The 27956-nt window shown below is 40.0% G+C and overlaps 1 protein-coding gene across 1 annotated transcript in view; it reads left to right on the plus strand.

Annotated features, from left to right (window-relative positions):
* Window positions 1-5834: 5834 nt before the first annotated feature.
* The window catches only part of FES (FES proto-oncogene, tyrosine kinase), a 42308-nt gene continuing 20186 nt past the window's right edge, over window positions 5835-27956 (plus strand). The window contains exons 1-7 of the mRNA XM_053464384.1: window positions 5835-6293; window positions 16533-16796; window positions 18848-19021; window positions 20435-20531; window positions 22022-22205; window positions 24486-24623; window positions 27245-27364. Of these exons, the coding sequence (XP_053320359.1) occupies window positions 16572-16796; window positions 18848-19021; window positions 20435-20531; window positions 22022-22205; window positions 24486-24623; window positions 27245-27364 (938 nt within the window). The 5' untranslated portion in view covers window positions 5835-6293; window positions 16533-16571. The remainder of the gene's footprint in view (window positions 6294-16532; window positions 16797-18847; window positions 19022-20434; window positions 20532-22021; window positions 22206-24485; window positions 24624-27244; window positions 27365-27956) is intronic.

Below are 27956 nucleotides of genomic sequence, written 5' to 3' on the forward strand. Positions count from 1 at the left end.
CTGATGGTGTAATGGTCAGGCGTTCCAATACTTTTGTCTATAGAGCAGGCCCGGACTGGCCATCGGGCACACCGGGCATTTGCCCGGTGGGCCGGGCCACGGCAGGGCCGCATTGACTTAAGGGCTGATGGAGCTGCAGCTCCAGGCCCCTTCCCTACCTACGGCCGCATTAACGCAGGGCATAAGGGGCACCTACCCCTTAAGCCCGCCGCAACTGCGACCGGGTCCGCCACTCTAAGGGGCCGGGAAGTCCCCACCAAGGCCGGCCTTACGGGTCTGCGGCCACACAGACTTTAAATTAAAACATCAGGGTTTTTTTTTTAACTTTATTTAAATGGAGGATGTTAAATAAAGTTGAAAAATAACCCCGATGTTTTAATTTAAACCCTGTGCGGCCGCAGACCCCTAAGGCCGGCCCTGGTGGGGGCTTCCCGGCCCCTTAGGGCAGGGCCGACCTTTGGGGTGTGCGACCGCACAGGGCGCCACACTCCAGGGGGCGGCGGCGGGTGGCGGTCTGCACCGGGTGGCGCTCATCAGGGGGTGCCAACTTGCAGCACCCGGCACCCCTCCAGAGACGAACAGTAATGTCCGCCGCTGGAGGAGCAGGCTCGCAAGGGAGCGGTATCGGAGGTCTTTAACAGACCTCCGGTTCCCTTGAGTGATTTTAAGACGGGTTCAACCCGGCTTAAAATCACTCAAGGGAGACGGAGGTCTGTTAAAGACCTCCGATACCGCTCCCTTGTGATCTGCGCGGTAACAGCTGCTGTGCGCCGGGGTTTCTTGTCAGATCCCGGCGCACAGCACTGAAGCCGCGCCCACCGCTGTCCGTGCCCTCTGACCCGGAAGAAAACAGAGAAGACAGAAGAACTGAAGAAGAGGAAAAGAAGCTGAAAGAAGAAAGGAAAGGTAGGAAAGCATTAAGTGAGAGTGGATTGGTATATGTGTGGATTAGTATATATATGTGTGGATTAGTATATATGTGTGGATTGGTATATATGTGTGGATTGGTGTATTTGTGGATTGGTATATATGTGTGGATTGGTATATGTGTGTGGATTGGTATATGTGTGTGGCTTGGTATATATGTGTGGATTGGTATATGTGTGTGGATTGGTATATATGTGTGGATTGGTATATATGTGTGGATTGGTATATGTGTGTGGATTGGTATATGTGTGTGGATTGGTATATGTGTGGATTGGTAGGTGTGTGCATTGGTAAGTGCGTGAGAGTGATGGGTGTTATGCTGTACCATTTCCAATGTCTTTTTCATGATCTAATTATGCTCTAAAAGTACATCATAACTCCCATCACTCTATACTGTTCCATACAGTGGCAGAGCTGGGAGGCAGAGGCCTTGCACCCCCACCGCAGGACTCCTGAAAGGTAAGTGAACTTCAAAGAGGGAGAGGGTAGATAGTTAGGAGGGGGTAGTTGCGGCGGGCTTAAGGGACTCTGCGTTAATGCGGCCATATAGGACCAGTCAGTCCGGTCCTGACTGGGCTTATTTTAAGGCGGGGGCCTGGAGCCACAGCTCCATCAGCCCCTAAGTCAATCCTGCCCTGCCACAGGCGCGGTCGCAGTTGCTGCTTGCTCCGGCAACAAGGTAAGTAGGGTGAGGGAGGGGGGTGCAGTGAGAAGGGGCAGAGGGGGGTTAGATAGTGAGAAAGGGGGAGAGGGGATAGATAGAGGCGGTACATATTGAGAAGTGGGGAAGGGGGTTACATAGTGAAAAGGGGGAACATAGTGAAAAGGGGCAGATAAGATGAAGAGAGGGGGTAGTGTGAATGCGTATGAGAATGAATGAATAAATGTGTGGATGAATTGTGTGAATGCGAATGACAATTAATGAATTCATGTGAGGATGAATTGCTTGAATGATTTGTGAGACTGCATTAATGAATGTGTTAATGATTTGTCTGAATGATTAAATGCAAAGATGGTACATGAAGGGTGGGCTTTAACAATAAATAAATAAATAAATAAATAAATAAATATGGGCTGCTCAGGCTTAAATGCCCGGGCCTATTTTTTGTCCCAGTCCGGGCCTGCTATAGAGTGTGTGTGTGTGTGCATGGTGTATATACAGTCACTGGCCACTTTATTAGGTACAACTTGCTAGTACCGGGTTCGACCCCCTTCTGCCTTCAAAGCTGCCTTCATTCTTTGTGGCATACTTTCTACTAGCTGCTGGAAACATTTTGGTCCATATTGACATGATGGCATCACGCAGTTGCTGTAAAATTGTCAGCTGCATATCCATGATGCGGATTGAGATTTGGTGACTGTGGAGGTCATTGGAGTGCAGTGTACTCATTGTCATGTTCAAGAAACCAGTTTGAGATGAAGTGAGCTTTGTGACATGGTGCATTATCCTGCTGGAAGTAGCCATCAGAAGATGGGTACACTGTGGTCATAAAGGGATGGACATAGTCAGCAACAATACTCAGGTAAGCTGTGGAGTTTAAACGATGCTTAGTTGGTACTAAGGGGCCCAAAGTGTGCCAAGAAAATGTACCCCACACCATTACACCACCATCACCAGCTTGAACTGTTGATACAAGGCAGGATGGATCCATACTTTCATGTTGTTTTACACCAAATTCAGACTCTGCTATCTGAATGTCACAGCTGGAATCGAGACTCATCAGACCAGGCAAGGTTGTTCCGGTCTTCCATTGTCCAATTTAGGTGAGCCTGTGTGCATTTTAGCCTCAGTTTCCTGTTCTTAGCTGACAGGAGTGGCACCCGGTGTGGTCTTCTGCTGCTGTAACCCATCTGCTTCAAGGTAGGATGTGTTCAGAGATGGTATTCTGCATACCTTTGTTGTAATGAGTGGTTATTTGAGTTACTGTTGCATTTCTGTCATTTCAAACCAGTCTGCCCATTCTTCTCTGACCTCTGGCATCCACACAACTGCCGCTCACTGGATATTTTCTCTTTTTCGGACCATTCTTTGTAAACCCTAGAGATGGTTGTGTGTGAAAACCCCAGTAGACCAGCAGTTTCAGACCAGCCCATTTGGCACCAACAACCATGCCATGTTCAAAGTCACTTAAATCCCTTTTCTTATCCATTCTGATGCTTGGTTTGAACTTCAGCAAGTTGTCTTGACGTCTACATGCCTAAATCCATTGAGTTGCTGCCAGAGCCGGCCTTAGGCATTGTGGCGCCCTGTGCGGACTACTCCTCTGGCGCCCCCCCAATGCCCCTTCAAACTACCCCCCCCACTTCCCCTTCAAACTACCCCCACTCAAACTACACCTCCCCTCTGCCCCTTCAAACTACCCCCCCTCTGCCTCTTCAAACTACCCCCCCTCTGCCCCTTTAAACTACACTCCCCCTCTGCCCCTTCAAACTACACCCCCCCCTGCCCCTTCAAACTACACCCCCCCCTCACTTAACTTGTCGGCAGAGTCGCCGGCACCGCGACGGAGTCACGGAGAGTGAGGGGCGTCGAGCGGTTGCTGAGAACTTCACGAGCAAGTGCTCGGCACCCCTGCCCAGGACTTAGATTAAAGCATCGTTTGGTTTTTTTTTAACTTTATTTAACATGAATAATGTTAAATAAAGTTTAAAAAAAACAACAAAAAAAACGATGTTTTATTTTAAGTCCCGGGCAGGCGCCCCTGCTACCATGGCGCCCTGTGCGGTCGCACACCCCTAAGGCCGGCCCTGGTTGCTGCAATGTGATTGGCTGATTAGCTATTAGTGTTAACAAGCAATTGAACAGGTGTACCTAATAAAGTGGCCAGTGAGTGTATATACATAAACCGAGCAGCCATAACCCTATGACCACTGATAGGTGAAGTGAGTAACACTCATAATCTTGTTATCATGGCACCTGTCAGTGGGTGGGATATATTAGGCAGCAAGTGAACATTTCGTCCTCAAAGTTGAGGTGTTAGAAGGAGGAAAATGGGCAAGCATAAGGATCTGTGCAACTTTGACAAGGGCCAAATTGTGATGGCTAGCTGACTAGGTCAGAGCATCTCTAACACTGCAGCTCTTGTGAGGTGTCCCCAGTCTGCAGTGGTCACTATCAAAAGTGGTCCTAAGAAGAAAAGTGCTGAACTGGAGACAGGCTCATGGGCAGCCAGGGATCATTGATCCACATGGGGGCAAAGGGTGGCGCATGTGGTCAAATCCAACAGATGAGCTACTGTAGCTCAAATTGCTGAAAAAGTTAATGCTGGTTCTGATAATAAGGTGTCAGGACACACAGTGCATCACAGTTTGTTGCATATGGGGCTGTGTAGAAGCAGACTAGTCAGGGTGCCCATTCTGACCCCTGTCCACTGCCGAAAGAGCCTACAGTGGGCACGTGAGCAAAAGAACTGGACCATGGAGCAATGGAAGAAGGTGGCCTGATGAATCACTTTTACATCATGTGGATAAGCAGGTGACTCGCTTACCTGGAGAACACATCACAACTTACAGGACTTAAAGGATCTGCTGTTTAATGTCTTCCAGATTCCACAGCACAATTTAAGATAAATTCAGTACAATATTTTTCTCGCTCTCTCCCTTGGGACATCTGCTAAAATGGAAAAATAAATGAACGATTTTCTAACGAACAGTTGAGAATGTCCCATTCATTTTCACTTGTTTTGTTTGGGGTCCCTTATTGTTTTCAAAAACTCTTACATGTGCGCAAATTAGGCAACATTTGTTACAATTAAAATTTGGATGAATCCAAATACACAAGTCTCCCTTCTGTGAGTTTATACATATCAACATACTGCAAGGCAACACTTAAGAACATGTAAAACGTATATATGTCCTGTACTGATTGGCCGACGTGGTCATTCTAACTCTCTAACAAACTTTGGCTGCAGTGTATAGTCCCGTTCAACTGCCCCATCTTTACCACCACTATAGCTTTCCTGATGTAGTATGCCAGGCACTGGCGTAATTACAGGGCCCCTTCTTCCTGTTTCCTCGTACCGATTCAAGATTGTTTAGAAAGGGCCCTTCCAGCCTGGACCGCACTGAGCCAGGTCGGAAAGTCCCTTTCTTAACTATTTTGAACCAGAGACAAAGTTGAAGGAGTGGTGTGCGGTAAGCAGAGGTGGGAGGAGGGACATATGTATATGTGTTTGTATATATATACCGTATATAAATGTATGCATGGATGTGTACGTGTATGAGGATGGATGTGTATGTGTGAGGAAGGATGCGTACGTGTGTGAGCATGGATATGTTACTGTGTGATGATGGATGTGTATGTGTGTGAGCATGGATATGTTATTGTGTGTGTATGTGAGCATTGATCTGTAAGTGGGGTAAGATGGAGTGTGTGTTAGTGAGTATGAGTAAGTGTGTGTAATTTGTGTGTTTACATATGTTGTATGTTGGAAGAAGGGGGCAGGGACAAAGAAGGCACTGACCATTTGTGTGGGCAATGATGGCACATAAAGCTCTTGAAGTTGGGGTGCCCTGGGGATAATTTTTGCACCAGGGCCCTGTGGTTTCTAGTTATGCCCCTGATGCCAGGCCTCATTATTTTCTTGATTTTTGGTAAGGAGTACATCATATAATGTTTAAGCATTACTTTATGGGTGTGGATCCATGCACAACAAAATCTGTTCAAATAAATCAAGCTCCGTGTACAGCCTGTTTTTTTTACAATGTGCGGCATGTGACTAGATTATTATGAAGAACAGGCAGTATCTTCACGGATATGTATTCCAGAAAAAGTTCAAACCTCTCGCATAAGCCAGGGGAAACCCTGATGATATTTTTTTCCATTGAAGTCTGTTTAATAATTTACTTTACTCACTTGCTTAATTTTTGTACATATCCCATAATCCCACCTTCTCTACTGTCGTTTTAACCCCTTTTGTACCTTTTTAAAGCTCTTATTGCTTCCTATGTCTTTGTGTTGCTGCTACGAGGAAATGAAATGGTTATATTTGAAGACGGAAGAAAAAGAAATTCCAGCTGACTGAGGAGGGAAGGGTTAATGCAAATGTGGGAAGTACTTATGTCACGAAGTTACAAGCCAGAGAAAGAAAGAGAGAAATAGAGATCAGTGAATGAGTCTTGGTCAGTCACTAACACAAGAAAGAGACGGTGGAGATTAGTCGGTCAGTTTGGAGAAAGGGATTTGGGAATAAATCCAGGGAGATCCTGAATTGAAACAGATTGCAAAAAGGAGGGGCTATGCGCTGACGTATTGTGAGAAAGGGAAAAGAATAAAGAAGTGGAAAAAGTAAAAAGGAAGAGAAGTAAGGAGCACGGATGAGTGTCTGCGAGAGGAGCTCAGCATACGGATTTGGATCTGAAACCAGGTAGGTGATGATGTGTCTGTAAGTGGCTTTTCCGGGCACCCCAGCTGGTACCTTGGAAGGCTGTAACTGGGGAATACTTACAGGTTGGTCACAAGTTATGTGACTGGTCTTAAAATGACCGACTGATTCATTACAAAAAGAGATTACCCCGAGACACTCATGGGCGTAGGGCTGTGTGGCTTGCCATGATTTTCTGGGAATTCATGTATTTCACTGGTCGCAATGTATGGGGATAGGGAGAGATCAAAATGCTACAGGTACCTTGACTTCCACCCAATATAAAGATCACACTGGCATGGATCTCAATTTGGCACTAATATCCTGGGTACTAAGTTTGTCCGACAGCATGTTCACTTCTGCAATAGCACTTTGACCACCACTAATAGTATAATTTAAGACAACTCTGGCACACTGACCACCACTCATCATATAATCTAAAATAGCGCTGGTACACTGATCACCGCTCATCATATAATCTAACACAACTCTGGCACTGATCATCACTCATCATATAATTGAACACAGTGCTGGCACACTGATCACCGCTCATCATATAACCCAATGCAGCGCTGGTACACTGATCACCACTCGTCATACAATCTAACACAGCGCTGGCACACTGATCACCGCTCATCATATAACCTAATGCAGCGCTGGTACACTGATCACCACTCATCATACAATCTAACACAACTCTGACACTGATCATCACTCATCATATAATTGAACACAGTGCTGGCACACTGATCACCGCTCATCATATAACCCAATGCAGCGCTGGTACACTGATCACCACTCGTCATACAATCTAACACAGCGCTGGCACACTGATCACCGCTCATCATATAACCTAATGCAGCGCTGGTACACTGATCACCACTCATCATACAATCTAACACAACTCTGACACTGATCATCACTCATCATATAATTGAACACAGCGCTGGCACACTGATCACCGCTCATCATATAGTCTAACACAACTCTGGCACTGATCATCACTCATCATATAATTGAACACAGTGCTGGCACACTGATCACCGCTCATCATATAACCCAATGCAGCGCTGGTACACTGATCACCACTCATCATACAATCTAACACAGCGCTGGCACACTGATCACCACTCATCATATAATCTAACAAAGCGCTGGTACACTGATCGCCACTCATCATATAACCTAATGCAGCGCTGGTACACTGATCACCACTCATCATACAATCTAACACAGCGCTGGTACACTGATCACCACTCATCATATAACCTAATGCAGCGCTGGTACACTGATCACCACTCATCATATAACCAAATGCAGCGCTGGTACACTGATCACCACTCATCATATAACCTAATGCAGCGCTGGTACACTGATCACCACTCATCATATAACCTAATGCAGCGCTGGTACACTGATCACCACTCATCATATAATCTAATACAACTCTGACACTGATCATCACTCATTATATAATTGAACACAGCGCTGGTACACTGATCACCACTGATCTAGGTTTCTGTAATCACATGCTATTAACGTTGTATTGTTCTGTAATGGATGTGAAAGCATTCACACCATAGTTTTGTCAGCAAATACTCATGTGAGCAAGGAATATTCTAAAGCGATATGTAGCATTTGCAGTTCTTTAAAAGCAGTTTTTGCCAGCCGTATTATTTTTCACACGATCCTAATGAAAGAGGAAGGTTGTCTTTCAATGTGAAGTAAAGAAAAAATTTAGCAATCCATCATTTCCTATAAGATGAGAGAGGTTATTTCCAACAATGCAGACAACATGATGCAAAATCCTAATGGCGGATGTCATCATACTGTTTATGTTTACAGGTTATAGTTTAAAAGGGACTCCCCATACTGTTATATCATTTTGTTATTGTTCTCTGGCTGTAAGGAATATATAGTGAGTGAGCACTCCCCTATGATCCTCTGTGACATCATTACATAACGTATTGTGGTGCAAATGGTGTCAAATGTCCTTAGATAAATATGAAAAAATATGAAAATTCACCTGAATTTCAAAATTACATTGGCCAGACACATGATACTTCTTACAGCTGCTCAAATTATCACCCCTTAGTTTACAAAGTGTGACTGGGAAAGGAATCGCTCCACTATAGCGAACACTGGATGTCTGTAAAGCACAGTGGGAAATATGGAAACTAAGGGACACTCATCAATAACGTTTATGACACATTGCTAGGTACCCTACTGACAATACATATAAGCCACGTACAGGATAAAAAACAGTGAGTGCACCTACGGCATGAGTGTGCTACAGAACGCTCATACACAAAGCATACTTTAGTATGCTTCCTGCCCTCAGTAGAGGCAGCCATGGGGAGGAGGAAAATAATACAGAAGAATGCATGCAGTAAATGTATTGGAGTCCATACAAAATAGAGTCCAATACGCAATTTAAATGTAAATCGGCTAGGAGTGCAGCTGTGTTTCACTATCCATACCTTAAAGGGATACTACCAACAATATAATTTAGTGAATTTAACCAACAATGTGAATTTAAATAATATGTATTTAAGAAAAGTTAGAGGTTTATTCTAGGTATATAATTTCTCATAATGGCACATTTTTCATAATAGCAAATCTCAATTAACAGTCTGCTGTTTACTATGCGTAGCCTAATCTGATGTGCTAAGACCCCTACACCCTATGTGGGTTTTCCGCTCACAAAGTGAGCTCAGTGGGTGTAAGTTCCATTTTCACTCTCGAATAAAGTAAAGTGGTAGTTCTGTGCTGTCACGACGGGCAGGCTGTATCCCTAAATATCTCAATATGGCAGCAGGCAAGCATTTGTACAAAATAAAGTATTTCAGTAAATAGATCACTATAGTTACACAATGTACAGCCAATTGAAATATACAAATGAATAACACCATTTCAGTTGTATTATACTATCCTTATAGGCATTAAAGGGACATTTTATTCTGAAAATAAAAGTAGACATGTTTAGTAAATACATTATTACTGTTGCCATAATATCCTTCTAGCCAATTGTTGTCAAATTAATAGTCAGGCTGTCTGCACCTGTTTACAGATCTGACATCTATTCAGCTTTGTGCTCTAATAAAAAATATATTGGACAAGGAATGCAGAAGTCGCTGTCATCAGCCTTCCAGAGACAGCAAACATCCTATAAGAGATAAAATCCACAACTTTTTATAATAAACTAGACATTAAATATTTGTATAGTTGCCCTTCTTTCCCAAGAAATGGCACACGTTTAAAGTATGGAATCTGCACCAAAGCAAATCGACACATTCTTGCATCGGATATTTCGAATCATTTTTATGATTGTTGTTTTTTAAGCAAACATTCTTGTAACTGGAAACTACTTTAGAGTTTTTGTGTTAGACACAATTCCCTTGATGAGGCAGTAATACCTGTTTCTTTTATGTGTTTGACATTTACATCTTCTCAATGCTATGCAGGCCAACATGCCATCACACTAAACAGGGGAGCCATTCGGCAGAACGCAAGGAAATCAGTATTAAAGCACCGTGAAAAAAAAAAGGCATGACTGCGACTTTAAAGACAAATGACATTGTCACTCTATTGAATGATGCTGGTGACCACTGGTTGTCGATAGACAGTAGGCAAAATCTTGCTACTTCCACCATGATCCAACATTTCTTTTCATTCATGCACACTTTAAACATGCACACTGGGGTCTAAACAGATCCTTGCATGATGCATTCAGCCGAATGCATTTCCAGCAGAGTATCTAGCTAGCTAGGGGATGGGCCAAATGCATTTGGGGGACTGCATTTGCAAAACGGACCACCCAAAAATTTAAAGGGACACGCATGCTAGCATATGAATTTAAGTGCATATGTTGGCTTCAGTGTCCCTTTAATATACTAAAAATTATAAAAATATACAAAACAACATTTTGCCTCATTCCAATGAAAAGTTATTTACTGCAGTTGGTTTCTGTTTTCATATTGTACATTTTAGTACAATTAATCAAACTATAAAAAAAGAGTTTATTGATTAAAACAAGGTATATGTATATGCGGTAACCACACAATCTGTATGTCGGTGAAAACAATGACTGTAACTTCCTGTTATTGGAATTCGCATGATAATTCTTCCCCTTTTGGTTGAAGCGCAATGGTTCTGGGTACATGAAAAAATAGGTAGAACTTCAATTCAGGAAGTTAAGTATTTGTCTAGTTCTTTTGGTAGACATACCATTACAGAAGTCAAACAATACTTTCAAGTAGTAAATATTCTCCAAACAATGACCCTGATTTAACATGAATAAGCGTCATATATAGGAAGTTTAAGTAAATGAATACGATTCTAAAAGCCCGGTCCACTTTAATTGTTTACTAGATAGATTAGAAAGAATCTTGCAACTTCTAAAGTGCAAGCTGGTTTCCCGTAACGCTCGAGCAGAAGACATCCATACGCAGATAGTACAAAAATCAAAAGGAGATTGATCTATAAACAAACAGAATGCAAAAATATGTATGTTTAAAGTGTGTAATATTGGATTATGTTATCATTTTTTAAAACATTGAATGTTAGTAAATACCTAATAATAGTAAGTACTTTAATATATATTTTAAAGTATTTTTAAAATGGACTCCTATGATGAACCAAGATTCTAAAGTATACCTTTCTGAACATTACCTTTTTTAATTGGGCCCTTATTATCGTGGGGCACTGTTATTTTCAGTTGATTGCGAAACGAACCTCGATTCCTACAAGCATGAGAACTGTAATCCAACATTTGGTGATGCATAATGCTGGCAAGATATGTTTTGAGGAAATAAGAGTTCAGATCAGTCATTCTCTGAATGGATACTTACTAGAAACAACGAGCTCAATGAGCTTTCCTGATTTTATCCAGTCGAGGTACTGTATAGCGTCATGTGAATGTTATGTGGCCATGCAGCGTAAGGCCTTTCAGAAACGCAATGGAAGTGTATCAGCCCTACAGAGTACAGACATAGGGCAAGAAAACTGGATGACACCACCATAGTCTGACTCATTCAACGCATTCTCAGGACTCTCCTGAAAGCACGGGGTTTAACTCCTCACATGCCAGTTATCATTGCAGTTAATGTCTGTGTATTTGTAGCTATCATAACCTGCAGCGCCATTAAGGTACATGGTTCCATATCAACCGCTAAACCCACCTGTGCTTTATGCTTGGAATTCTATTCTATTCCATAGAATTAAGAAGCCACATTTAAGGTTTTAGAAAAGATACATCTGTGGAAATCGGTGTAATCTTACCTATTTACCTGATCAAAACAATCGCGCAATCCCATCCAAATACCTTGTTATTTTCTCCTAATATATTGATTCTAAAACTTAAATGTATGGTTATTTGAAAGTATGTGAAATCTATTTACAAAAGGGTTGATGTCAAGATCAAATACTTTGCTAATTTAACTCCTTCAATGCAATAAAAACATATTGGTGCAGAGGGAGCAGGTGAGCTTAAAAGAGAGGAAGCATGCATGAACACTTAAAATTATTATTTTTTTAAACTAGCTAATAGAAAAATGAAATCTCACCCAGTCCCTTTTATATTATATTAATAATAATTATGTTTTATTGCTACTGTTGGGGTTTATAGAGCTAGGAGTGGTTTCTTTTTTGCATTGGCTCCATCCTTCCATGTCATGTATATTGGCATGTCGTTATCACATTTTCTCAGCCAGTACAATAAGGTATTGTTTTAGAATACCTGTGCTGTGGATCAGCTACACAAAGTAAGCATCAGCTAATAAGAGGTTTAGTTGCCAGCTGCAAATGACAAAATGTCACATGCTGATTGCTGCTTGGCAGTTAGAATAGTTTTAACCCTTTCAGCATCATGTTTTCCAATTTGATGTACTCATTTTCTTTTTCAGGACAATGGTGACATTTTTTTAAATATTTTTTTTTTATTAAAAAGCATTCATGTAAAAAACAAAATAGTATTTTTTCATGGACATAATTACGTTAGGAGATATAAAGTCAAACTTCTTAATACTTTACCAAATAATCAAATAAATTATTATACACCCAGACTACCCACAAATATCTATTTTTCCTATTGTCTCAAACCATATCCAGGCTCATCAGGGTCATGTAGGTTTTCGAAAGGTAGCCATGGTGAAGCAGACATCTGTGGACGGATAGACATTGCAGAGAGTAGTTCAGTGATGCAGTTTTATACAAAAGACAAGTGTTTATATATGTAAACTCAAAAGGGGTAGGATAAAAGCGCTAAAAGCAATTAAAAAAAATTATAAATAAATAAAAGTCCTTTTTAAAACAAAACTATTGTAGATGTAGCAGCAGAACCACTTGCCAAGGTTTCCTCTTCTTGGCTTGGACAGGTAGAGTAGTTCACAAGGGGGTTAGTGGCTGCGCTCTCACGGATGTGAATATGTGAAAGAAAGAGAAACAATATGTCTCTTAAAGCTTATTTTTTCCAAATGAAGGCTGCAAGGGGCTACTCACATTTGGCGGGGGCTTCTTCAGTTAGCCCCAAAGTATGCGCTTGGGCGATATAATCCTCGCCTTAAAGATTTCTTTGGCAGCAATATGTAGTATGGGTTTCTTCAGTTAGCCCCAAGATGTGCATTTAGGCGGTATAATCCTTGCCTTGGAATTTCTTTAGCAGCAGCCTTTGGAGCAGTCTGGGGTGTCCTCAGTTCCTTTTTGGTGAGCAATGATAGAATAGCTCACTCCTTAGCACATAGGTGGTGAAATCCCCACCAAGGATATAGTGGTGGCTGACAAGGTATTCGGTTTTGTAAATTAAAAAGTCCAGGAGCAAGATAAAATAGTTTTCAAAAAAACGTATTTATTTTAAACTTTTGGTAAACGTTTGTTTATATATGACCCATCAGAATCACTACCTATCAGAATGCTATCTAATCGTGTTGCCTAAATAAATTTCCTCTCTAAAAAATGTAAAAAAAACCCCCGACCTTTTCATTTAGAAAACACAGCTTCCTGTCGTAATTAGTAGATTAATAGTATTAGGAGTCATATTAGTACAATCAGAGGTCTGTCCCTAAACCAGAAGTTTGCAGGAGAATTGGACATTTCAACTCCCTTATATCACTATGCATTCTTAAAGCTAATTCTAGGAACTGAGCTGCCAGAGATTATGCATGGTTACAGAATTCAGTTCTGTATTTCCCTAGTGAAAGCTGTATTTCTCTCGCTATGAGGACATCCACTTTTGTTCTATAACGCTAATGAACTTCAGTTCACTGTCTAAGCTTTTAGGATTAATAAATGAATTTCTTAAAACTACCGATGGCTTGTACTTTGTCTTTCCACCTGTGTAATTGTTTTAGAGAGAGCCTGTTAGGGTGACTACATTGGCCATGCTATCCAGGACAGTTTTTGCATGTTACTGCCCTGTAGTATGTAGTATTTATAAACTTATGGAAAGAAACCAATTACTCAGTTATACGTCCTCCATACTGCAGGACTGCGCTGGTGCTTTGGGTTTACAGGTAAATGCAATATGAACATAAGATCACCACTGAAAAATCATTCCGTAATTTATCAGAGATAAACACATTGGTGTTTTGATGTCTGATTCATCAAAGTCAAGTTAGTTGCAGATGGGGTCTTACTAGCTATTCAGACAATGTTTCTGATTTCACAGAACCATGGTTTATTTTATAATAAAAGAGGTTGTGAAACTGAGATGGTTAATTATGTTGGGGTTCATTTTAAGATGCATGATTATATTGGTCAAGGTTGAATGCAGCCTTCTACCAACGTGCCAAGCGGCGAAGGACCTGTTTGATCTTCACAACTGGCCCATTGGGTGCTATGGCACACTAGGGTGGCAACTATGGAACAGAGTGCGGGAGACCATAGTACGTCATTTGTTCAATGTATGCCAAAAGTCACATTTTTCTGTTCCCCCAGGAGACAGACATTTTACACACTACTGACCACTACAAGTAGAGTGCTGCCCTACAGTATGTGGGGTGACATTCTACTTACGGCAGGGTTACACTTTACATTTCTTGGTCAACAACATGTAAAAGATTCTGTGCCTCAGAACAAGAGGCAGACAAGTGCACACAAACTTATACACGCTGACAGAGGGTAAATGAAGTGCTAAGTGGAAAAGCTGAGGCATAAGTAAAGGGGAAACGGGTTAATCTAGAACACGTTTTAAGCATGAGGCCCTTTTATAGCAGTACGGCCAAATCTGAGAGGTTACAGTTCCAAGATGTGCCTCATCTTCCCATCCTGACCTCTGAAAATCCCTTGAGAAAATGATTCATCCTATTATTTTAGTTCACATCTAGCCACTTTTTCTTGTTTTGCGGAGACTCTGGTTTCTACAATACGTACAAGGGTCTGCTAGAAATTAAGTACCATCAAAAACACCTGACCGCATGGTACTATTTGAGAAATAAATTATTTCCTAATTGAAATTGATTTAATGTTGTGTTTCCACAGAATTAGCAATGTTCTCAATTCTGCTCTCCCACTAGAAGTGCCCTTTAATGGCACTATAATTTCCAGCGTTCCCCATTTATACGCTTACATTTCCAGATGAATTGTGATTGTCAAAACGTTATGGCGTCACTATTGTCAACTTTGTCAAATAGGGTGTACAACAATTAAAGTGGCCTCAGCTGGGACACACGACTTCTTTAGAGGGTGTCAGCTATCAGTTGTTGGACTGCTACAGAAAATAAGATGAATCTGTAGAAATGTTTGGAATCTTTGGATAAGCCAAAGTTACTTAGATGTTTAGTGGCATGTTATGACTCAGTTTGATTATCCTTGGCCCTTTGCCCACTAGAGAAGTAGTGGCCGCTGATGCATTTGCATTGATACCACGCTGACTGTAGTAACGAAACAGTTTGATCTTACTGGGGTACTAAATATATTCACCACAAGCCTCTATAGTGCAAATATCACTTAGAAAATGAAATTAGAAAACGTCTTGTTTCAAACACGTATATCTTTGCATAGTGTTCTGGCTTTTCTGTAGGCTTTTCTGTCTTATTTAACCTGTGGCTTCCTATTCACAGTGGTAATTGAACACCAGCCCAAGCAGCATATAGTGAATAAATATATATTTTGTAACAAAGCCTTACTCACATGAGATTTACTCAGCTCTGAGAGACTCGCTGTGAGTAGGTTTTATTTAACATTTTCAACTTATAGGTTTCAAGAAACTTGTATTGAATGAATGCTTATGAAATAGTAAGTGGTTGCATTGAAATGAGTCCTGTGATTTGCATTTAGGAAGACACAGTGTTTTCCGCTGACCTAATTAGAACCGACGGATGCTTGGGGTGAAAGACTTTGGGATTCCAAAGAGCCTACACAGCACTGAGTCTTTCACTGACTCCCTGTATGTCTGACTGAGCTGTGACACTCGTGAATGATGGCACATTTGCTCTTGAACACTAGCGCTTTGTGTTATGATGACAAGTAATTCAGGAAGCCATTTGTAGCGTGGAGGGTTAGAATGTACATTAACAACGCTAATCTGCTCTTTAGACACGTATTGATGTTTGGAGCAGAAGATATGCACAGAATATCGTTGCCCACCAACTACAGGATATTTTTTAATTCTACAATAATAAGTCCTGCTTCCTAGTTGTCCCATCTACAATACATTGTTAGCTCAGCCACCAAAATATTCTTTCTTTCCACCAGAACGCTACTTACCTCTACATTAAATGTAATATCCTAGCTTCCTATAAAGTATTGCATAAGCAAATCCTCCTTCCTACCTTCAATGCTCTTCAGCTCGAATTCCCATCTTAGATTTTATTTCTGAAATCCAGCCTTATACCTAAAGCCCTCTACGTCCCATTTGGACGAAAAGCTTTCTTCCTCTGTGCTCCATACAGCTGGAAATCATACAAGCATACATTCGCCGCAAGCAAAAAAAAAGAACATCTACTTACTGTAGCATTACGGATTCCCTGGCAATTGTGTGGGTTTCATCCAGAGACTCTTTTACTTGGTATCAGGAGTGAGATGTTTCATGTTAAGACAGTGGAAGAACACTATAGTATGAACCCAATTCCCTTTCATTGGTATCAGTGAAATCTATTGACACTTTACCAGTTATTGCAAATAATGTCTTAATGGTAATTCAGTGGTATGCAAATGGGGTTTGTATTGATGGTGCTTTGATATGAATTTCTTTGTTCTTTTTATATATATATATATATATATATATATATATATATATATATATAGACAGTCTTACAGGAGGTCCTGTATTCATCACCATTGACCATGGGGTTTGGAAGCGAATTTCTCTGCTCCGATGGATTCACTGCATTGGTGCGCCTTCAAGACATGGAGCTCAAATTAATGGAGGCCATGAAAAAGTGGCTGATGCAGCGTTCAAAGAGTGACAAAGAATATGCGTCATTACTGCATCAGATGGCGGCGCAGGTAGAAAAACAAGATCACTCGGTGCAGCCAGGAATGTCTGACTACTCAAGCCAGCTCGGTCAGGTAATGTCTCCTCTCTATACAATCAGAGCTGAATAGGTTCAGCAGCATAACACAATGTTAGCCGCCCCTAAGCTGTTTGTGCATGTATTCTGTTTGACATCTAAGTGGCGGAATCTCTGAACTTCGCTGTGTTTGTTTGGCATTCATTTATGTATAGTTATATTTTGGGCAATTGAGTGCAAGTGACAATGAGCATGGTCATCCAAATGAAAGTACATGAAGATGTGATGTAATATCTATATTTTCTGTAGTATTCTAATGCTCTCCGAGAGATATCTGAAAACTAGAGAACTGTTAATGTATTTTCCACATACAAATACTATAAATAAATGTCCCCAAAATATAAGTACAATGTAGAAGAGAGGTATATATATATATATATATATATATATATATATATATATATATATATATATATATAGCAATAAGTATATACTGGTAGTATTTTTTTTCTTATTACTACATCATCGTTTAGTATGCTAATTTAGAGAGTTCCCTTGTATGTGTTTGTTTGATATATACACTATATGGACAAAAGTATTTCCAGAAGAGTGGAAGCTGTTATAGCTGCAAAGCGGGGACCAACTACATTATAATGCCATAAAAGTCAATGTTGGTGTTATGGTCAGGTGTCCCAATACGTTTGTCCATATAGTGTCTATGTGACTCTGATACCCAGCCATAATATCCATACCCTGATACGGAACTTACTTATGATACCAAGTCATAACGACCTAACCTTCATATGGAACTTTGATATCCAGTCATAATGACCAAGTCTTGCTCTGATAGAAACACCTTCTGCAGGAAGTATTGCACTGTGGCTAGTCGAAGTTGGAAGGAGCAAGGAAATCCAGAATGAAAGTCATAGACAATCTACTGCACTGCTTTGTTAGACTTATCTATACATTGTATGGTAAACATGCACAGCCAGTAATTATTGCTGTAGTCCCTGACCAAGCTCCCACTACCTTGTTATGACTAACATGATGATAAAGTTGATAACTCAGATTTTGTTTATGGTGGACCTGGGTAAACCTTTAACCATTCTTGTTTGTAAAGGGCAATTTATTGTAGTGTTATCAGAGATTTTAAGGCGGTAGAGATCTTGCTTTCCACTTCAACAAATGAAGTTAAAACATGGGAAATAATATAATCTTTACACACTCATGGAAACATGCACATAATGCAGTACAAATCTAAAGCTCACCTTGCCATGGACAGGACACACGTGTTTCCTTTACATGCTCTGCATCATTATATTCCATATTGGCATCTTTTTACTGACTGTTTCTTTCCTATCAGAATACTATATTGTAACACGTCTAGACAGAAGAGACAGCAGAAAGTCTGTGTTACTTTGAGTTCTATGGAACTTCAAACCACAAAACTGATTTTAATAAACAAATGCTAGTATCGCAATACAGAATTAGAATACAACTGTGATAAGAGTGTCATCAGAACTTTGTGCACTTTGTGATTTGTTTTTAAACAACGCCTTCAATAATGTCATCTCATTTGGCTTTCTCAATCATAGATATACAGCTTTGCATATAATGAGCGTTCTTTTGTTCCGTACAGTCCCGGTTAACCTGTCATGCAATGTGCTGCAGCATACAAACTCTCATCATTCCTCAGTTTCTGAATGAGAGTTGTGGACTTTTATTGATTTTGTTTTTGTTGACTTACCATTGTATATTTTTTAGGTGGATTATTGTTGTTTGGATTTAATGAGTACCTGGAATGTCCATATTGTTCTATAAAATTACAGTATTTTGGATCTTAAGAAAGTTTCCCAATAGCAGCCAAGATGGCCAAATAGAACCGTTCCTTATGCGGTCTGCATGTGCATTTATTTCTCTAATGTATTGCTGATCTTCATCCACGTGTCTATAGGGTATTCTTGATGTCTATAAATGCATCTAATTGTCAAAAACTGGCACCATTTTTAAGGTGTAAGCTATGCTTATCTCACCATTGTATGCAGTAAAGGTGCATATAAGCAAAACCATTTAAAAATCTTGTATTAAATTGATATTTGTTCCCCACAGTCCTGGACTATATTGGTGTCGCAGACTGAAAGCTTGAGTCAGATATTAAAGAAGCATTCTGATGATTTGATCTCTGGACCTCTTAACAAAATAACCCTTCTGATCCGTGAAAAGCAACAATTGAAAAAATCCTATAGTGAACAATGGCAGTTTCTGAACCAGGAGTATGTGAAGGTAACCCGTTGATTAAAGCTATATATACTGGCATTATTATATAATATTTTCATAGTTTCCAACAATTAAAGGCCCAAGATGGTTACTTTTTTCTTAGGCGGTGTAATTAGAGGTGTGTCTGGGTAAGGGTAGGATTTTAAAGAGGCTTTTATGTGACTTATTGCCACATATTGATATATTTGAGTAAGACAATTAGATCAATAATAATATAGACCATTTCAAAATAAATATTTAAAATGTTATTATTTAAAAATTATTTCTGTTTTCATATTATTGTGGATTATAGTTTTTGTAGGGATTGTCTTCATGAACAAAAGAGGGACAGAGGGACTTGGGTCCCAAGTAAGTACTGTCCATCCCCAAATGGGAAGTATGTGCTTCAGAAAGATGAGAAGTATACATTCTTCTTCCATCTACTAATCTTATATTCTTTTTCCATGATGTCATATGCATGACTTAAAATAATATTAGGGGGGTTCAATCATATGTGTGTATGTTCAGCGTTTGGTCCCAATTCTTTTCTAGGAAATTGGTGTTTTATACCATATTCTCTGTGTAGACTATTTTTATATGTGGGTTGCTATTAATTAAACGACCACAGTCATGTTATAACTTGTTAGCAACATCTATCCACCAACATTGTTCGTTCTGTTGCTCTATTAAAGGGACACATGCAAAGACATCCTTAGAGGAGAGGAGTATGCAGAACCTGTCAGCTTTATAATTTGACCAATATAGATAGAGAATATATTGCGAACCATATACAGCAGGTTAAATTCATTGTTTAAAATTCACCAATCATGTATTGATGCGTTATACCATATCTATCTCCATATATTTCTGCTCATATGTTTAATAATGATCTACATCAATAAAAATAGAACCAGATGGTTCTTATCTGCCCACACATTCTGTTTGTATGTTTAATGGTGTGCTTCAACCCAAAACAAAATCATTAATACGTATATATAATTCAATCAGCTCCATTTGAATTGTTTAAGTTTTGTAATATTTTGTTATATTAGTCTAGCACTGTTTGACCAACAAAATAATTCTCACTATGTAGACATGCGTATCATGCATCTAAGAAATAATCAGTTGGTAGGATGATATAACTAAAGCTTTTGGGTTTATCAAAGAAAGCCCCAAGTCAGGAAGATAAAAAAGGTTCCAAAGTTTCAAAAGTGATCCTTTCCCATGGCAACTAAATCAATAGTACTGCTGGATGGACCATTCCACCTGTTTCTACAGTGATAAGCTAACTTTCTACACTTTTCATCAGAATCACTATATATATATAACCTCTGTGAATTGTATACTGGCAACTCACCAATGAGGCCTCTATCATAATCGTAAGCAGAGCTAATAACAAAGAGTTCTGGTTTGGGATTAAATATGTTTTTTACTCTGTAGACAACGCAACAAGAGGTAGAAAAACTGAGATCACAATATCGCAGCCAAGTAAAGGAAACCATGCAAGCCAAGCGAAAGTACCAGGAGTCGATTAAAGGTAAGAACCATGATTTTAACCATTCCAAGATCGATTATAGCTCTTTTATCATGTGCATGTGACAGCTGTGATTGATGAGAACACTGATCACATGACTTTGGCTGGCTATTAGTGGTTGTGGCTGGACTGGGAAGTTAATTGCGTGCACGGGAACGTGCACCACTACTTTACCAATGACATTTCATGCTGTCATAGTAGTCCACTAGATTTATGATGGCATGGAACGACATAATGGAGCAATGGTTAAAGTTGTACAAAATTATTAGACATAATTATTTCAAGAAGACTAGAGCCTTTTTAACATTATTGGTATTTTTAAATATGAGTTACATGGTGATAATGTAATCATGTTTTATGCGCTGGCCAGAACCAAAGGACATTACAATTTATGTTAAAGCTATACTGTGGAGCTATATAAGTAACCCTAGTACATATTACAAGTAGTAATTGCTTAAATATGTGGCCCTCAGATGTGCATTTTAATTCTTACCAAACCTAACATTTTAAAATATGAACAATTTATTTTGAAAAAATCCTGGTTTTAGATCACTAAACATATGGTCATCATTAACAAAATAAGGTCAATTAAGATATCACAGGGTTTGTGCATAAAAAGCCATTATGGTACAAAATAATCAACAGGAAAATATTTAATTGGTTACTATGGTTATTGACCCACTTTTAACACTTCGTACCAGAATTACTTTTTACACATTACCCAGTATGTAAAATCTGATGTGAACTTTGTTCTTCTATACTGATAACATAAGTTGTTAAATATTAAACACATGGAAATATTTACCAGGCTTTCAGGCCAACATCAATTCACATGTAGAACATACAGCTTATATCAACCAATGTAAAAAATGTCTTGCTTCTTTCCAGAAAACAGATCCATTATAAGAGTCAGTTGCATTTTAAACATCTGTTTTTCCTTTAAGGTCATACAGCCGTGTATTTAAAGTGCTAACGTTCAACTATATCGGTAACAGACATAAGCAAAATCGTATTTTGAGGTTTTAAAACAAAATAAGAAAAAAAATTACTTGGTTGCTATGGTGATTATTGCACTTTTACCACCACTTTGTGCTTTAACCTACAATGTATTTTGCATTCATGATTCCAGCTGCAAAGAGGTAAAATGGTACAAGTTAAGCAGCCGATCAGACATGTCCAGAAGACTGAGTTAATAAAGAATAATATTATATGTTTAGCGGTCACCAAGGAAACCAACAGAACATTCAGTTGACTACTAAAAGCTTAGCACTGTGACCCAGCATCATCAATCCAGATGCTTAATGTTAAATTCCTGATCATCAAACTATTAATTTTATGCAGGTCCCATAATCTGTCGAGATTACTGGGAACGTGGATGCCGGCATGGATATAGCTGAAAACATTTATTTGGTGGTCCTGGTGTAGAAAGCTTAGAACCACTAATAAGGGATTCTAGGTAAAACTACAACTAATGCAATATGTTTTCTTTTTAGACAAGGACCGAGACAAAGCAAAAGAGAAATATGTAAAGAATACTTGGAAACTACATGCGCTACATAATCAATATGTTCTGGCGGTGAAGGCAGCCAAATCGCACCACGAGCATCACTTCAAGCACAGCCTGCCCATCTTACATGATTCAGTGCAAAATCTTCAGGAACAGATGGTTTTCATCCTGTAAGCGTCAACTAAAGCCTTCCCTTCCCATTTTAATGCAACTGTATAGTAAATATTTGACACTGGTTAAAGGAGCCACCTGGTCACCCTGCCCTAGTCTTATTACTATACTATACTTTTATTTTAGTTATACAGCATCAGGGCATATACATAGACATATAAGAATGTCTTACTTATTCCTTCGGGTGTACATAGTCTAATGTTTACACTGTTAATCAGAGCCCATTTAATGTAAAGCAAAAGGGGAAGCCGCCGGACCCCAAGGCTGCTGAAAAATAGGAGTAATGCTAGAACAAGAGGTCATAGTCTAGAACTAGAGGGTTAAAGAGAGGGTGGTAAGGAATAGCCACATAGCAGACGCGCCATATGTTAATACTTCAATGGGACTGCTACTGGGTGTGACTAGGCCAGGGACTCTTGACCAGTTGTGGAGCTCTGGTAGGCCCACTGTGTCCATTACAGGCACGTGAATGGTGACTGCGCCACTTATGTCTTGATTTAAATCAAATGGTACAAGCAAGGGCCCATACTTTGGCACTTTGTGGCATCTCTAGATTGTAAGCTTGCAAGCAGGGCCCTCTTTAACTAATGTATTCAGTGGCGGAACTACCGGGGTCGCAGGGGTCGCAACTGCGACTGGGCCCTGGAGTTCTGGCAGTCAGGGGGGCCCAAGGGGTGCCGAGCGGTTGCTGAAAACGACCGCTCGGCAACTCTTGGGCCCCCCTGACTGACAGAAATCCAGGATGCCTCCGCTCCCCCCCGCCACTGCCGCCGCCGCCACAGCGCTGCCCAGAGTGCAGTGTTGGGAGCGTGAGGTGTTTGTCTCGGGTGCCGGCGCTTCACGCTGAGCGCCGGCATATGATGTCATATGCCGGCGCTCAGCAGTGAAGCGCCGGCACCAGAGACAAACGCCTCACGCTCCCAACACAACACTCTGGGCAGCGCTGAGGCAGGCGGCGGCGGCGGCAATGGCGGCAGCGGCGACGGTAAGTGACCTACAAAAGGGGGTAGGGAGGGAGTGTGTAGATCGTTAGAAGGGGGGGTCGGGAGGGAGTGGGTAGATCGTGAGAAGGGGGGGTAGGGAGGGAGTGGGTAGATCGTTAGAAGGGGGGGTCGGGAGGGAGTGGGTAGATCGTGAGAAGGGGGGGTAGGGAGGGAGTGGGTAGATCGTGAGAAGGGGGGTAGGGAGGGAGTGGGTAGATCGTGAGAAGGGGGGTAGGGAGGGAGTGGGTAGATCATGAGAAGGGGGTAGGGAGGGAGTGGGTAGATCGTGAGAAGGGGGGTAGGGAAGGAGTGGGTAGATCGTGAGAAGGGGGGGTAGGGAGAGAGTGGGTAGATCATGAGAAGGGGGGTAGGGAGGGAGTGGGTAGATCGTGAGAAAGGGGGGTAGGGAGGGAGTGGGTAGATCGTGAGAAGGGGGGGTAGGGAGGGAGTGGGTAGATCGTGAGAAGGGGGGGTAGGGAGGGAGTGGGTAGATTGTGAGAAGGGGGGGTAGGGAGGGAGTGGGTAGATCGTGAGAAGGGGGGGTAGGGAGGGAGTGGGTAGATCGTGAAAAGGGGGGGTAGGGAGGGAGAGGGTAGATCGTGAGAAAGGGATAGATGGGGGGGCCCTTAACAGATTCTCGCACCGGGGCCCTGAGGTTTCTAGTTACGCCCCTGAATGTATTAGTTTTGCTTAGATTATCCATTCTAGTTTTGTCATCCCTTTTGAATGGTGCTATATAAATAAAAGTTAATAATAATAAAAAAAAAATCTCAATATGACTCCGGAGTTACACGAATATATGAGAAGCTGTGTGATTCTTATGTTTAATGAACCATCCTTATTGAGTAAGCTCTTCCATATTTCGAGGATTAAAATTGATATTATAGTGCTGAGGAACCTATAAAATAACTATAAAAAAATATTTCAATTGAAAGTCCAATCTTTTTAACTAAATGGTTAAAATGTTTTTTCTAGATTTTAAATGCATACAGGGTTATTAAGAGTCTGCCTTGGAGTCAAGAAGGATTTTTTCTTTCGCTTTGTGATGACGTGTTTTGTCAGCTTATATGGACTATATGATTTTTTTCAACCTAATTAACTATGTAAATGTAAAAGGGGTATTATATATCTCCCTTTTTATTAATATTTCCCTATTGAACACTGCTAAAACGTTAACCTGGAATTTTAGTTGTCTTGTATGATGTACTAATGAATGGATTTCATATTGTATATGTTTTCAGTAAGATATCTCTCATGCTTGCATACATTTCATATCCTTCCTCTACTTTACCGCAGCAAAGGGATTATGCAAGAATACCACGGAATTACAAGTTTGGTGCAAGAGGAAGTAGGCTGTGTTCACCAGGAAATTGAGGGAGCCCTTAACAAAATCGACCCTGTCCAAGAATATGAAAACTTCATTCAAATGAACCGGTATGTGCTATAACAGAACAGTGGATCTTTTCATTTCTGACCTCCACAATTACACATTTATGCCAAAAAAGACATGAATCTATCAATATAACGATTTCAAACAGATTCTATCAATGATAACCAAATTATGACATATTCTATTGCCAGTTTTGACCAAATCAGGGAGGAAATGCTATGGTTTTAAGGGGCAGTCAAATGAAATAATGCGATCAAACAAAATGAATGTAAAATCAAACTTTCAAGCTTTCGGCAAACTTTTCACCCCAGTATAGCCAGCTAGCATCAGAATTATAAGTATACTATAAGATGGAGTCATTAGTTCAAAATATATATATGTAATATGTAGTCATATTACCTTTGGGACACGAGGGTTCCTTCTTTCATGCCTTCTGCAGAAGACCCTGAGGTCCCATAAAGCTTATCTGACTCATTCAATTTTTTATTAGTGTTGGCTTCCAGATGTTGTCTATCATGTTTGCAACTATCCATCTTACTGCATCATACAGTATGTGAAATGTATAAGCTCCATGTTTTCTTGCTCTCCCAAAGCTACATATAATGGCGTGCATACCAAGGGAGATCTTGACATCTTAAGTTCCTGTTCCTCAGGGTTTGCATGGTTATTCTTTCCCATTAAGTAACTCTTCGTGTTTGTTAATCTTTTACTCGCTTGCGGCTGCCCTGGTCTAAGCAGCATTATAAGGGTGGGTTAGGAGAAGGAATAGGAGTTTAGGACAGAAATGTAATTACATGTGCAGGTTTGGCACCCATTTCCAAGGTAAAATAGTTACTTGACAGATCCTTTTAATGAGCTACCCCTTGTCACTATAATTTATTGAGTATTTGGTTTGGATGGCAGAGAACTGGGTATTAGTATTAGCTCAATAAAACTCTGGAATACTTTCCTAACATACCTGATCTTATTACACTATTAACTGTAGAGATCAATGGCTGGTACTTACAGAGGAAAATGTTACCTTTAACAAACACAACCTTTATATTGCCATTTGTCTGCATTACATCTTTATTAAAACACTATTTCTACCAAGGGTACATATGGGAAAATAATCAGTGTGACTAATACATTTTTGTGGTTTATTCTGTGATTCTTTTTTGAACCGCATGTGTTAGACATTTTAGTTGAAAAAGGTGATTTAGCATTGTGACAAACATTAAATCGAGGCACTATTTTTACTTAGGAGTGACCAGATGCCCGCTTTTTAGGTTTGTGTATTTTGATTGATGAGCAGGGGACAAATTAAATCACTGAAAAGATCGTTACAAAGCAAACACTTAAACAGGACCTTTCCATTAGATCCACTTGCCTGGGACATCCATCTTCGCTGTTAAATGAATATATATACCCTGTGTCTTGCAGGCAAACCAGAACCTGCAAGCTAATAGTACCAATACTTCATAACTATCACAGTGCTTGGAAAATGAAGACACAAAAGTAACCTATAGAGGAGAACATTAAATATAAACAAAATACAATATTTCACAAAAGATACAAAAACATGTAATAGGGGCAGTCGAAGGAGCAGCACAGGGCTGGCGTCCTAAGGAGTCCATCAGCCACACAAGCAGACAAACCAGTGATCTAGAGACACTGATGGGCACTCTGCCCCATTATATAGGAAGACTAGCATGTCAAGCCTTCAAATAAAGTGTATAAAAATAAAGAAAGTCCAACCATATTCGATTAACCATAAACAGATGTATTAGTGGTTACATTAAGCTGATAAAAATGCATCCAGCAACAAAGCCTACTTACATTTCAACCTTGGGACATTGTCATAATTCACAATACAGTAAAAAAGAAAAATATGCCTTAACGTAACCATGAATAGATCTGTTTGTGATTAATTGAGTGTGTTTGGGCTTTCTTTATTTCTGGAAAATTAACACACGCCATTTTGTCAAATATTAGAAATGGAAAGTTCATGTTAAACAGTATTGCTTAAAAAGTTGAATGCATTTTCTTAGCTCCACCCAATATAACATTTGTATACTAGATTCAAAATATAATTGCTAGAATGCCTATACCCGTCCCAGAAATACAATTTCAAAGCAGACGCTAACATAATACCTAAAAACAGTTCCGAATAGGTTCTGTGTTGTTTTTTGTTTTTGTGGTTGAAGCTTCAGAGAGTATAGCCAATATTTTGTCCAAGCAGAACAATGACTTTAAATGCCGTGTGGGGCATTACAAAATATGTTCTTCGTCTACATAAGGCTTTTGGAAAAACAACATTGCAGTATGTAGCATAGTGTCAGTATACCAACAGTACAAGTTAAAATGAACATTCATTTTAAAATCCTTATGGTGGGTTACAAGCTTTTCTGCCTAGGTAAAAATGAAAGTTAAACTTTTCCAGACCACAACCTCCCAAAAGTTTCCCACGGTGTGAAAAAGCATCCTTCCTCAATACCTGGCCCTGAAAGTAGCTCAAACAGCCTTTGGTTTGAGGCGTTTAGTTTCAAGGTAAAGGTCAGTGGTTAGAAAACACTCCTGGAAGTTTAGGTTGTGGTTTCCTAAAAGCCTTAAAAGCCTAAAAGCCTTACCAGTTATTGCTTTGATTCAATGAGTTTGATTCAATTTGTTCTTTGCTATCATGCAGGTCATCAAGCAGTTTGCCACCCACCATAATCTTTGACACCAGTTTGTTGGAGGAGACAGAGAGTCTGGAAGAAGAAGAACTTCAGCTGAATGACCTGACTATAGAGAGTGTGCAGCATACGTATGTATGGTCTGATTATATGTGGGAATGGACAAGGAGTTATATTTCTGATCATATAGTTATTGAGGTTCAAAAAAGTCCTTTCAACTCAACCTAACACACAACTTGTTCCTGCTTTAGTTTTGCTTCAGATGGAACTAGAATTGCTTCATGACTACAAAATTGCCATTTGTCCATAATTTATGCCTTTTATAAAAGGGCATTGTGCCCCTTTCTTAAAATATGCTCTTGTGTTTGAAAGTGTGTTTTGTAAGCTTGTGAACAGTGCCTTCTTAGCCTTGTGTATTAGTTTGTCAGTTGCCGTATACCATACACTATGCGTTCTACAAAGAACTGCAGAAAATGCAGGCAACCTATAACTAAATGAATACTAAACGGGGGATTCTGAATGTAGATCAATTGCTAAGTGAAGAACACAAAGTTATGCCTGACCATTTGTCTTGTTATTGGTGAAATCGGAAAATCTGACTTTTTACAGTGCTTTTAATATAGCAAGACGTTTTAAAGACTACACAATAATGTACAAAGAAACTATCATCAGAATTTATTTTACAAATAGATACCACGCTATGAAGACTTTGATTTCTGTTTT

The sequence above is a fragment of the Spea bombifrons genome, chromosome 4 (genome assembly GCF_027358695.1).
Source record: "Spea bombifrons isolate aSpeBom1 chromosome 4, aSpeBom1.2.pri, whole genome shotgun sequence".
NCBI lineage: Eukaryota > Metazoa > Chordata > Amphibia > Anura > Pelobatidae > Spea > Spea bombifrons.